The following is a 15000-nucleotide window of genomic DNA, read 5'->3' on the forward strand; positions in this document are numbered from 1 at the left end:
TGACACTGATAAAGACATTAATACTGACTTTGACACTGATACTGATACAGACACTGATAATGACCCTGATACTGACTCTGACATTGATACAAACATTAATACTGACTCTGAGTCTGATACTTATAATGATTCTGACTCGGACACTGATACTGACTCTGACACCGATAAAGACACTGATACTGACACTGACTCTGATACTTATAATGATTCTGACTCGGACACTGATACTGACTCTGACACTGATAAAGACACTGATACTGACTCTGATACTTATAATGATTCTGACTCGGACACTGATACTGACTCTGACACTGACTCCGACCCTGATTCTGACTCTGACACGAATACTGACTTTGGGACTAATAATGACTCTGATACAGACTCTGACTCTAATAATGACTCAGACACTAATACTGACTCTGACACTGTTACTGATTCTGATCCTGACTCTGACCCTGATACAGACATTAATACTGAATCTGAGTCTGATACTGACTCTGACACTGACTACGACCCTGATTCTGACTCTGACACTGACTTTGGGAATAATAGTGACTCTGATTCTTATACAGACTCTGACTATAATACTGACTCCGACACTAATACCGACTCTGACACGGTTACTGATTTAAAAGTGGTAAAGTTCCATCACTTATTTATTTAATTATCATTTATTTATTTATTTATTTATTTATTTATTTATTTATTTATATTTAAATTTAACATGCCTGACAGTTTTTTTATCAGTCATATATATTTTAACACCTCATTTCTAACATAAAATCTAGCGTACAGTTTTAATAAAATGCTTTAAAAATAATGTTAAATATAAAAATAATGTCTCTCTCTTCAAAGCTTGTGCATTTTATTTCATCATCAACTTCCTTCACTGCATTTTCTAATAGAATTTTCTCTGCCTTCATTTTTGCTTCATTTTCACACTGCACTCGAGCTGCACTCGTTCTCCATCTCTTCATCTCTGTCTTTCCATCGTTCTGAGACAATTGGATTAGCCAGATGTGTCTCTATTTAAACCTCGGCAATTACAGAGCACAGCAATGTGTGTGTGTGTGTGTGTGTGTGTGTGTGTGTGTGTGTGTGTGTTTGTGTGTCTCAGAGAAACTGTAAAATCTCAGCTCAGGCTGTGATAATCAAAAGAACAGATACATTTACACCCCCCAAAAATAGTGCTTGTATGTATGTGTAGGTGTGTGTGTGTAGGTATGTGTGTGTGTGTGTGTGTAGGTGTGTGTGTGTGTAGGTGTGTGTATATGTGTGTGTGCTTGTAGGTGAAAAAATTGACCAAAAAAAGACATGCAGGAAAAATACCTTCGTCCCTCGGCCTGTTCGTCGCCGACTCGTCAGGTTTTTTAGTGAGCGGACCTGAGACAAAAAAAAAATAAAAAATAAAAATAAAAAATAAAAAAATCACACACACACAGGGGGGAAGAAGAGAAAAGAGAAAATTCAAAAAGAGTCTCATTGAGTCTCATTTTTTTTTTTAAAAACAAAAAACCAAGAAAAAAACACAAGAAAAACAAGAAACGACAAAAATCTGTTGTTTTTAATGACAAAAAGACTCATAAACAACAATAAAAAAAAAAATCAGACAGAACGGTACAGCATCCCTCATGTCACTCAGTCCTGTGTCTGTCTCTCTCTCTCTCTCTCTCTCTCTCTCACACACACACACACACACACACACACACACACACACACACACACACACACACACACACACACACACAGTGTGGACAGAACACACGACACATTACCCGAACCCAAATCCAGCACCGTGTACCTGGATCCCGCTTCCTATCACAGATCTGAACCCATGAGTGTAGATTAGACTTTTTCTTTTATACTAAAACATGTGAAGACTTGACAAATGAAGCCCAAATGAAAACAGGAGGGTCAAAACTTTTTATGTCTGTGAAAGAGAAAATGACATGAAAGCTTTTGTTACTTAGTTAACTTCAAATGTGAGAGAAAAATAACACATTAAGTCATACTTTGGGTTGTGCACAAAAGTTTACACCCTATGTAGGGTGGATACGGAGTGAGAGTGAGGAAGTGTTTGACCAGTTAGTGATTACGTCGAGTGACACTCCTGTGTTCCTGTTGCTACCGTATCTGTGAGTGTATTCGGATTTGAAACTAAAGTGGGCGTGGCTTAAACCTTTTTATGTAATACGCAGAAACATTGGAAAGATCCCAGATAGGAATGTAGGAGATGAAGAAGCTGGAGAGAGAATCATCCTTCTTCGACACACAGCTGACCGTATGGGGTTTTTTTTGTACACTATCCACCCTCTCACGTACACATGAGCTCACAGACCCCCATGATTCGAAACAAATGATCTCTTCATTCCGAATGGTGCATTTGTATTCCGTTACATCCTGACAGGAAGACGGACCTGGCTGAGTAGGGGAACGTCGTCACGGTAAATAAATAAAAAAAACACTTATATTGTGTGTATCAGTGTCCGAGTGTGTATCGGTTGTGTCTAACTCAGCACTAAGTGCTCCAGCTATTAGCGGGAGCTATCGGTGTAACCTGTGTGTGTCTGTGTGTGTGTTGCTGCGAGGCAGTTAGATAGGGATCCGCTTCATTATTTATCCTGTTTACCTGTCAGCAGGGAACACACACACACACACACACACACACACACACACACACACACACACACACACACACACACACACACACACACAGACCTCTACTGACCACACATGCTCCATCACTGTCTGGGCTGACCATGTAAAACACACACAATCACACACACACACACACACACACACACACACACACACACACACACACACACACACACACACACACACACACACACACACACACACAAACACACACACAGTATGCTGCTTGCTAGTGGATATATGTCCTACTGCTGGTTTACAGCCAGTTGCCATGGTTTCACTGTCTGCACCATGTAGTCCTTCTCAATTACTACCTAGATTTTCACAATTTAGGGAACAAATATTTAAGAAAGATCAGATCCCCGAAGGTGAATCCGTACCTCTAGTTATATGACCTAGAAGATAAAGGTACTACTCACACTCGTGTTTACCAAATGAGTACCTGTCCTGGTGCAATAAAGTGCTGAATTGGAGCAGCTACTACATGAGTACTTGAGTTAGTACCTTGTTTAGATGCTGTAGTAATCTCAGGGACTACTGACACTCAGACATTAGTGTACCTCAAAAGATCATTTCAGGGCATTTCAGGACTCTCTAACAACCCATTTAATGACCCTTCTAGAGGATGCCTCTAACAATCCCACTAGTGGATCCCTTTAACAATTCCACTGGTGTATCTCTACAATGATCCCTCTAACAATCCCACTACTGGATCCCTCCAATGATCCCTCTAACAATCCCACTAGTGGATCCCTCCAATGATCCCTCTAACATTTACAGCATTTGGCAGACGGCGTTATCCAGAGCGACGTACATAAGTGCTTAAATCTCTAACACTGAATACATTAATGCTGCTCACTAGGTTACATACTTAAGATACCATGAGTTTAAAACATTTGTTCAAAGTTACAATGAAAAAGTGTGAAAAGGTTTTTTTTTTTTTTTTTAAATGCAAAAGATAAGGAAAGACGTGCTAGTTGAAGTGCTTCCTGAATAAGTAGGTCTTCAACCGCCGCTTGAAAATAGCCAGTGACTCAGCTGTCCAGACCTCTATGGGAAGTTCATTCCACCACCTTGGTGCCAGTACAGAGAAGAGTCTTGTAGTATACTTGCCTCTTACCCTGAGAGATGGTGGAACCTAACAATCCCACTAGGGGATCCCTTTAACAATCCCACTAGTGGATCCCTTTAACAATCCCACTAATGGATCGCTTTAACAATCCCACTAGTGGATCCCTCTACCAATCCCATTAGTGGATCCCTCCAATGATCGATCTAACTATCCCATTAGTGGATCCCTCTAATGGTCCCTCCAGTGGATCTCTCTAACAATCCCACTAGTGGATCCCTCCAATGATCCCTCTAACAATCCCGCTAGTGGATCCCTCCGACAATCCCTCTAACAATCCCACTAGTGGATCCCTTTAACAATCCCAATAGTGAATCCCTTTAATAATCCCAATAGTGGATCCCTCCAATGATCCCTCTAACTATCCCATACTGTATGTGGATCCCTCTAATGATCCCTCCAGTGGATCTCTCTAACAATCCCATTAGTGGATCCCTCTAATTATCTCTCCAGTGGATGCCTGTAACAATCACTTTATTGGAGACCTCTGATGATCCCTCTAGTGGGTCCCTGTAATGATCCCTCAAGTAGATCCCTCTAGTTAGAGAGCGTCACAGATTTGAGGACACTGTTTTCTGCTCTTTCAGTCATTAGTTCAGTCACTGCTTTGTTCAGATGCTGTAGATAATCTTGAGGGTCCAACAGCTACAGATACAACATGTAACTTTATTTAGAGCACAAACCTGGACCTTCTCCTGTACCTCTGAAGGTACATTTAGATGTTATTCATCATGAGGGACACAAATATGTTTGTTCAATACCTTTTTAAACCTGTGTGCCTGCTATCTTTAGTTTCAAGCATAAGGTACAGCAAATGTGTTTGCTTACTCATCACCCTTCTGACACACACGCTTGCGCACACACACACACACACACACACACACACACACACACACACACACACACACACACACACACACACACACACACACACACACTCTTTCACTGCTTTGTTTAATTGGAGCCATAGTGGCCACAGCATGCTCACAAACACTCTTGTGTCTAGCAGCAGACCACCGTACAAACACATGCAAGGTATCTAACAGCAAAACACCAAACACCAAACACCAAACACACACACACACACACACACACACACACACACACACACACACACACACACACACACACACACACAAATGCAAACTTTCCCAGCAGCACTTAGAGAGCAGCAAGTGATCAATGCAGGGCCGATTCACCAGCTCAAAACACTTCTTCTGGGAAATATCTCAGAGGGAGACGGCTAGACGCTATCACAATATACGCACATGTGTGTGTGTGTGTGTGTGTGTGTGTGAGTGTGTGTGTGAGTGTGTAAGAGAGAGAGAGAGACAGAGAGATATAGATGGATAGGTATAGATTAAGCGCTGACCACATCAGCACTTTAGCAGTGTGTTAGAGTGCACTTTAATTGCTTTAAATGGAGTTCTCCATCAGCGTAACAGAGTGTGTATGGCCATGTATTTAGTACTCTGTGGGGAAAAAAGATTTTCCTTTACGACAGGGTGTGTTTGCATTTAATGCAAAACATTTTAGCATAAATGATATTCTCTAACAGCGATAGTTTTTTTTTCTTTCTGGTCGATGAGCTGCAACATTTTACGTGAATGCGTCCCAAACAGACGCTCGTCGATATTCCCAGGAATTTGGTGAAACGTTTAAGGTCATGGTCCATGGGGTCACCAAAGGTCATATCTCAAAACACCCTCCGGTAACACACATTCGTTCATCTGCAGTAAGTTCTTTATACTGGTCGAGGTCATGGTGAGAGTTTATCCTGGGAATACCGGGAGTGAGGTGGGAACATACCCTGGAAAGGACACTCATTCACACTTAGTGGAATTTTAAACTCATCCATCCTCGAGCTTGTTTTGGGACGTGAGAGTAAGCTGGGGAACCTGGAGGAAAGCCACACAGACACATGGTGAGTATAAGTGGGAACCGTGAAGCTGTGGGGTGGTGATGCTTTCTGCTGTACCGTGTGGGAAAATGATCTAATAAACACTAGAGGGAGGCGCAGTGGGGTATCGTTGCTGCCTCACAGCTCGAGGTTTCCTCAGGTTCCATCCTGAGCTCGTCTGACTGTCCGATCACGTGTCTGTGTGCGTTCCCTCCAGGTTTTACAGTTTCTTCCCAAAAACGTGTCAATTGGCTCCGATAAAATTGAGACGCTAAATGATCTGGAGAACGGGGCAGTTCTTTACGTTTTATTCTACCCCAGGGGCAATCGAGATGGCATTCCCGCAGTGTTTTATTAGTCTTTATGGACTGATGTATAGAAATGAATTTCCCCTTACGTACATGACGTAGCCTTTACACGCCGACATAAGGTCCATGTTACTACAATAAATGAAGTTAGCAAATGTTTGTATTTTTATTTAATTAGTTTCACAGAAATCTGACTCTATTTACCTTTTTATTTCTGTTCTGTTTCAGTGGAAATGCTCTTCATTTTAATCTCTCGCTCAGTGAATCTTTTTTCAGTGACAATATTGAAATTTGTTGAAATAAATTATTAATTAAATATGTTTTTTTTTCCCATTAGGGTTGATTCTTTCCCTCTCCCTCTCTCTCTCTCGCTCTCTCTCTCTCTCGCTCTCTCTCTTGCTCATTATGGTTATTTCTCTATCTGTCTTCCCCTGTCTCTTATTTTATCTCTCTTTTCGCTTTCTATCTCGGTTTCTCCATCCCACTCCTTTTCCATTTGTATTCCATATCCTCCCCCTCTCCATCCCTTCCTATCATTCTCTCCTATTTCTTTTATAGGATGCCTCTACATTTTATAATGCCTCTTTTCATCTCTCTATCCCTCTCTAGTTTCTCCATCTCTCTCTCTCTCTCTTTGTATGTGAAATATGTTTTTAATAAAGTAAACAATTTTAGCAATCATAGGAATTAACGATTGCAGACCTCGGCTAAGGTTGAAAACAGGATCAAGGATGGAAAGTGTGTGTGTGAGGGTGTGTGTGTGTGTGTGTGTGTGTTGGCAGACTTCCAAGTCCTCATTGTAACCGAGGGTCAGTCGTGCTTTTGTTTAAAGGGAATTTGAATGGAGGAGCAGCGAGCCTGCAGGAACAGACATGCAGCTGATGAGCTGCCAGATTCAGGTGTGTGAATGCATTTGGATGGTAAAAAAGTGTTTATATAGAAATGTGTGTGTGTGTGTGTGTGTGTGTGTGTGTGTGTGTGTGTGTGTGTGTGTGTTCTTTGTGTTTGATCTCAGACTGGATACTGATATCCAAACATGTCGATATTACTGATAGCTGATACGCCACCAGGAATTTAGGCTTAGAAAACACTTACGCTGAACAAACACAAATACAGACACATTTGATTCCTGCCCTCTTTCCAAAGACACACACACACACACACACACACACACACACACACACACACACACACACACACACACACACACAGTTTAGTCTCCTTCAAACGCAGTGTCAGCAGCATCTAGGGTATCATATCTATTATCTGATGCAATGAGTTCCATAAAACACCCAAATTCGATGTTAAACACAACCAAAGCATTAAACACACAACATAATCAAACACCAACAAATCAGATCAATTCATCAGCCTTTCAACAACAAAACTGCCCCCAAAATACAAAATATCACCTTTATTATCCCACTAACAGAAAACACCGACATTTACTGTTCAAGACAAACACCAACATTCACCATCAACATCGAGGTTCACAGTGACGATCACCTTCAACACCTCATTCACCTCCAAATCACTAAATTACAAGATTATACTTCAATCTCATTAAAACTCAACCGTAACATACTGTAACAACACCATGAACCTCCATCATTCACCATCAAAACATCACAAACCTCCATCATTCACCACCTAAACATCACAAACCTCCATCATTCACCATCAAAACATCACAAACCTCCATCATTCACCATCAAAACACCACAAACCTCCATCATTCACCATCAAAACACCAAAAACCTCCATCATTCACCACCTAAACATCACAAACCTCCATCATTCACCATCAAAATACCAAAAACCTCCATCATTCACCACCTAAACATCACAAACCTCCATCATTCACCATCAAAACATCACAAACCTCCATCATTCACCATCAAAACATCACAAACCTCCATCATTCACCACCTAAACATCACAAACCTCCATCATTCACCATAAAAACATCACAAACCTCCATCATTCGCCACCAAAACATCACAAACCTCCATCATTCACCATAAAAACATCACAAACCTCCATCATTCACCATCAAAACACCACAAACCTCCAATATTAACCATCAAACACCACAAACCTCCAATATTAACCATCAAACATCACAAACCTCCATCATTCACCATGAAAACACCACAAACCTCCAATATTAACCATCAAACATCACAAACCTCCATCATTCGCCACCAAAACACCACAAACCTCCAATATTAACCATCAAAACACCACAAACCTCCATCATTCACCATCAAAACACCACAAACCTCCATCATTCACCATCAAAACATCACAAACCTCCATCATTCACCATCAAACATCACAAACCTCCATCATTCGCCACCAAAACACCACAAACCTCCAATATTAACCATCAAAACATCACAAACCCCAATCATTCGCCATCAAAACACCACAAACCTCCATCATTCGCCATCAAAACACCGCAAACCTCCATCATTCGCCACCAAAACACCACAAACCTCCATCATTCGCCATCAAAACATCACAAACCTCCATCATTCGCCATCAAAACACCACAAACCTCCATCATTCGCCATCAAAACACCACAAACCTCCATCATTCGCCATCAAAACACCACAAACCTCCATCATTCGCCATCAAAACACCACAAACCTCCATCATTCACCATCAAAACACCACAAACCTCCATCATTCACCATCAAAACACCAAAAACCTCCATCATTCACCACCTAAACATCACAAACCTCCATCATTCACCATCAAAATACCAAAAACCTCCATCATTCACCACCTAAACATCACAAACCTCCATCATTCACCATCAAAACATCACAAACCTCCATCATTCACCATCAAAACATCACAAACCTCCATCATTCACCACCTAAACATCACAAACCTCCATCATTCACCATAAAAACATCACAAACCTCCATCATTCGCCACCAAAACATCACAAACCTCCATCATTCACCATAAAAACATCACAAACCTCCATCATTCACCATCAAACATCACAAACCTCCATCATTCACCATGAAAACACCACAAACCTCCAATATTAACCATCAAACATCACAAACCTCCATCATTCGCCACCAAAACACCACAAACCTCCAATATTAACCATCAAAACACCACAAACCTCCATCATTCACCATCAAAACACCACAAACCTCCATCATTCACCATCAAAACATCACACACCTCCATCATTCACCATCAAACATCACAAACCTCCATCATTCGCCACCAAAACACCACAAACCTCCAATATTAACCATCAAAACATCACAAACCCCAATCATTCGCCATCAAAACACCACAAACCTCCATCATTCGCCATCAAAACACCGCAAACCTCCATCATTCGCCACCAAAACACCACAAACCTCCATCATTCGCCATCAAAACATCACAAACCTCCATCATTCGCCATCAAAACACCACAAACCTCCATCAATCGCCATCAAAACACCACAAACCTCCATCATTCGCCATCAAAACACCACAAACCTCCATCATTCGCCATCAAAACACCACAAACCTCCATCATTCGCCACCAAAACACCACAAACCTCCATCATTCGCCATCAAAACATCACAAACCTCCATCAATCGCCATCAAAACACCACAAACCTCCATCATTCGCCATCAAAACACCACAAACCTCCATCATTCGCCACCAAAACACCACAAACCTCCATCATTCGCCATCAAAACATCACAAACCTCCATCATTCGCCATCAAAACACCACAAACCTCCATCATTCGCCATCAAAACACCACAAACCTCCATCATTCACCATCAGACATCACAAACCTCCATCATTCGCCACCAAAACACCACAAACCTCCAATATTAACCATCAAAACACCACAAACCTCCATCATTCACCACCTAAACATCACAAACCTCCATCATTCACCATCCAAACATCACAAACCTCCATCATTCACCATCCAAACATCACAAACCTCCATCATTCACCACCAAAACACAACAAACCTCCAACATTCTCACTAAAGACCAAAAACCACCAATATTCTCACTAAACATCACAAACCTCCATCATTCGCCACCAAACCTCCAACATTCACCATCAAAACAGCAAAAAAAGGACTCGATACCAAACACCAGAAAACGCCGACATTCCCCAGCAGAATGCAGCACAGTACCAACATTAAACACTAACAGAAAATGTTGATCTGAAGCGTCCGAGCCGAACGGGATGCTGGGGTTTATTACAAAGTCACATCAGAGTGCAGAAATCCATGTGGTGCTGAAGGAACATTCCGGCATCACTCAGCACCGTAAGTCATTTAGTATCGATCACAAAGTGAGAGATTTAATAGCGGCACTCACACACCGGCGCTCTCAGACTCGTCTCCGATCGCACGACCAAGCCGGCCTCTCCATGAGCATCGGGTTTTCCCCTTTAATGTCAGCGCTCTGACTGGAATCTGTTTTGTGTAGCAAAGTCCTTAGCTAGCTAATCTGCTAATAAGTAGTTAGCATGTGACAAGCTTACTCATGCTACTGATAAACCTCAGACACCTGATCCAGAATGATGCTACATCACATGTTCTCCTGCTCTTGTCAATAGTAATATTAACATGGTCCCTTAAAATATAGGAATCCGTCCTTCCTCACGTTCGTGTAAGTAAGAATCCTAACCAGACGCGCAGGCTCCGTGTTCAGAGATCAAAGGGCGTGCAGGCGTCCGTGATACCTGAACACTGGCTGGGATGAGTGTGTGTGTGTGTGTGTGTGTGTTTGTACCTGATACACACCTTTACTCTCTGCGAATGAAATAAAAGAAAGCTGATCTCATTACGAGCTGCGGAAATAGAATTTGTTCTCTCAAAAGGAAAACGGTGTGACGTTTCTTCTGCTGAGTCAACGGACTGCTCTGGTTCTTATTTATAATCAGCCTCTAAACACACACACACACACACACACACACACACACACACACACACACACAATTATCAAGCAAATCTACATTTATATCACACCCCTGCGAGTCCGATTTTGAAGGAGAGGCTTCGACATTTTTCTGTCTGAAGGAAAAGAAGATCAATTTGGAACACAGCCAAGGACGGAGTGGAAAAACATACGGACCCGAATAAATGTTTTGTTTCAGAAACGTGGCTGAGAAAAACACACGGTATCTCCGTCCAGCCCGAACTCCTCCGTGTCCTGCGGCGCCAAGTCTCGTTCTTTAGCAGAATATGAAAAGCAGAGGTTTGACCGCAGTGTGGAGGAGAAGAGAAAAGGAAAAGCGAAAGGAAGCAGAAGATTTAATGTCTATAAAAGTGGCTGGATATTAAGAAATGGCAGAGAGGAAGAGGATAAAAAAAGAAGTAAAGGAAGAAGATGAAGTTAAAAACAAAAAAAAAACGTAGAGAAAAAAAAGGAAGACAAAGAAAAGAGACGAGGAAGAGGAACGGATGAAAGATGAGCGATAACTTTAAATGTCGTGTGATTTTAGAGAGAATGAACTGATCAACATTAGCTAGCTCAGGGGTCTCGGCAACCCGCGGCTCCGGAGCCGCAAGTGGCTCTTTCACCCCTTTGCTGCGGCTCCCTGTAGATTTGGAAAATAAATATTTAATTTAATTTAATTTTATTTTAGTTAGTTTTTAGTTTTTAAAAAGATGTAATTCTAAATTCTAAGATTATGATGCTCATTAAAATAAACCGTGTTTAATTTTTTTGTCGCACAAAATATGCGTCATAACTGCCGACCTGCGGAATCCGACGGGCAGGAATCAAGCGCCTCTCAGTTCTTAGTCAAGCCTGACACTTATCAGCCAATCAAAACAAGAGGCTACACAACAGCCAATCAGAAAGTAGCACTGTCTGGGTAAGATTTAACGCAACAACCAATGAAAAAAATTGGGGTTCCCGGGGAGCAGGCGGGGGGTCGGGGGGGTTTGGAGATGTCACGCTTGCCTGTCTTCAAAACTTGAGAGCCCTGGTCATGAATACGAAGATGACTCATTTAGACATCTTAAGGTTAGTTCAAACTGTTCAAAATATTTTTGTTTGCCTGCAGAAATAAAATTTCGTTACTCGGTAGCAGTTCGTTTGTCACGATTAGTCACAGGCGAATGCCGATCCATGTGCAGTTACTATTTAATACGCAAAAACAGAAAAACAAACAATGAACAAGCAGGCAAACACTGAGCAGGACAGGGAACAGGAACAGAGACATAAACAGACAACATACTAAACACTAAACAACGACTCACAACCGGGAAGTGAACAAAACAGAGTATATATAGTGAACGAGGACCAATCACAAGACGGAGACAGTCCGTGGTAACAGATAGGTGGGCGGGGTCAACAATTAACATCAGGGAATGACAGCAGACAGAAACAAGGGAAAACACAGACAGACTCTTTACATCATTGAACACACTACAGTTTTTTTCTATACTTTCCATAATGGTAAAAATGATATTTGCAGAATTCTCTTCATTTTAGAGGTCAAAAGGGTTTTGTGGCTCCCTGTGTTTGTGGGAAACGGGTCCTAATGGCTCTCTGGGTGTTTAAGGTTGCCGACCCCTGAGCTAGCTAGATCATTATTTCCCCTCAGATTCAGTATAAAACAGCTAAAATATTGGCTAGCTGGCTAGTCAGTGTGATGAGATTAGCGTCCAGTGAACTGAAGTGTAAACACTGGCGTCACCTCTGAGGGGAAAAAGATCATTAAACTAGCAGCTGAAGAAAATTCAAGAGGTTAGTAAACAAACACAGAATGCTAACGCTAACACTGATGATGTGTTACAAATTTCTCAATGATACTGAATGTAGGTCTACGAACTAAGTGATGATTAATCAGGAAGGATGAACACACACACACACACACACACACACACACACACACACACATCAGGACCCTGAGTGGCTAAGCGCTATGCTATCAGTCTTTGGCAATCTCCTGAGTTTTTGGTGTGAGCAGCGAAGTGCTCTTGTCTCTCTGATGACAGACTTGTCTCCAGAGATCTGGTGACTGATTCTCCTCCAACGTGTACACACACACACACACACACACACACACACACACACACACACACACACACACACACACACACACACACACATTTGATTTGCCAAAGAATGAGAGGATCAGCCCGGGGAGCCATTACTGAGCAAAACTCCTAATTTACTGCAGCCAGCGTGTCGTCCCCTGAGACTTCCTCCTTAGGGGAGAAATTAAAAACGGAGGGACGACTGCAGTGCAGAAAAGGGGGGGGGGGGTGATGATGAGGAGAATGAAGAATATGTGAGGAAGAGAAGGATTCCCACCTCTTCAGACTCAAGTGGTCAATGTGATGTGTTGTTTTTCACAATTCATCCTTGTAAATAACATTAAAAGTGTGTGTATGTGTGTGTGTTTGTGTGTGTGTATGTGTGTGTGTGTTTGTGTGTGTGTGTGCTCATTAGTCAGCGTTTGTTCATTTGCTTCACATCGGCAGTTTCTTCTTTTTTTTTTTTTATCGCCTTACACGATGCCCTTTTATTCTCCTCGCTCAGGAACGGACTTATGACCAGCAGCCAGTTTACAGCCTCAAATCTTTCAAAAGAAATGGACTTAATATTTAATGGATCAGATGGTCACTTGTCTGTAACGTGTCTGTAACGTGTCTTTAACGTGTCTGTAACGTGTCTGTAACGTATCTGTAATGTGTGTGCGACGAATCTGTAATGTCTGTAACATGTCCATTAAGTGTCCGTAAAGTATCCATAACGTGTCTGTAACATGTCCGTAACATTCACATAGCGTGTCTATAATGTGTCTGTAATGTGGTTGCATCATGTCTGTAATGTATCTGTATTGTGTCCGTAACGTATGTGTAATGTGCTTGTGATGTATGTGTAACGTGTCTGTAACGTGTCTGTAACATGTCTGTAACATGTCTGTAACGTGTCTGTAACGTGTCTGTAACATGTCTGTAACGTGTCTGTAACGTGACCATAAAGTATCTGTAACATGTCTGTAACGTGTCTGTAACGTGTCTGTAACATGTCTGTAACGTGTTTATGACATGTCTGTAACGTGTCTGTAACGTGTCTGTAACGTGTTTATGACATGTCTGTAACGTGTCTGTAACGTGTCTGTAACGTGTTTATGACATGTCTGTAACGTGTCTGTAACATGTCTGTAACCTGTCTGTAACGTGTCTGTAACATGTCTGTAACGTGTTTATGACATGTCTGTAACGTGTCTGTAACATGTCTGTAACATTTATGTAACGTGTCTGTAACATGTCTGTAACATTTATGTAACGTGTCTGTAACATGTCTGTAACATTTATGTAACGTGTCTGTAACGTGTCTGTAACATGTCTGTAACATTTCTGTAATGTGTCTGTAACGTGTCTGTAACCTGTCTGTAACGTGTCTGTAACGTGTCTGTAACGAGTCTGTAACATGTCTGTAACGTGTCTGTAACGTGTCTGTAAAGTATCTGTAACGTGTCTGTAAAGTATCTGTAACGTGTCTGTAACGTGTCTGTAACGTGTCTGTAAAGTATCTGTAACGTGTCTGTAACGTGTCTGTAACGTGTCTGTAACGTGTCTGTAAAGTATCTGTAACGTGTCTGTAACGTGTCTGTAACGTGTCTGTAACGTGTCTGTATCATGTCTGTAACGTGTCTGTAACGTGTCTGTAAAGTATCTGTAACGTGTCTGTAACGTGTCTGTAACGTGTCTGTAACGTGTCTGTAACGTGTCTGTAACGTGTCTGTAACGTATCTGTAATGTGTGTGCGACGAATCTGTAATGTCTGTAACATGTCCATTAAGTGTCCGTAAAGTATCCATAACGTGTCTGTAACATGTCCGTAACATTCCCATAGCGTGTCTATAATGTGTCTGTAATGTGGTTGCATCATGTCTGTAATGTATCTGTATTGTGTCCGTAACGTATGTGTAATGTGCTTGTGATGTATGTGTAATGTGTCATGTAACGTGTCTGTAACGTGTCTGTA

At 41.6% G+C, this 15000-nt stretch overlaps 1 protein-coding gene across 2 annotated transcripts in view; it reads right to left on the reverse strand.

The window, feature by feature from the left end:
* Positions 1 to 15000, reverse strand: part of nlgn2b (neuroligin 2b) — a 58942-nt gene that overhangs the window by 21823 nt on the left and 22119 nt on the right. The window contains exon 3 of one of the 2 annotated variants that reach the window (XM_027158561.2): positions 1330 to 1383. The exons of the other annotated variant lie outside the window; for it this stretch is intronic. Within the exon in view, the coding sequence (XP_027014362.1) occupies positions 1330 to 1383 (54 nt within the window). The remainder of the gene's footprint in view (positions 1 to 1329; positions 1384 to 15000) is intronic. 2 annotated transcript variants of the gene reach the window in all.

This window comes from Tachysurus fulvidraco, chromosome 20 (genome assembly GCF_022655615.1).
Source record: "Tachysurus fulvidraco isolate hzauxx_2018 chromosome 20, HZAU_PFXX_2.0, whole genome shotgun sequence".
Classification (NCBI taxonomy): Eukaryota; Metazoa; Chordata; class Actinopteri; order Siluriformes; family Bagridae; genus Tachysurus; species Tachysurus fulvidraco.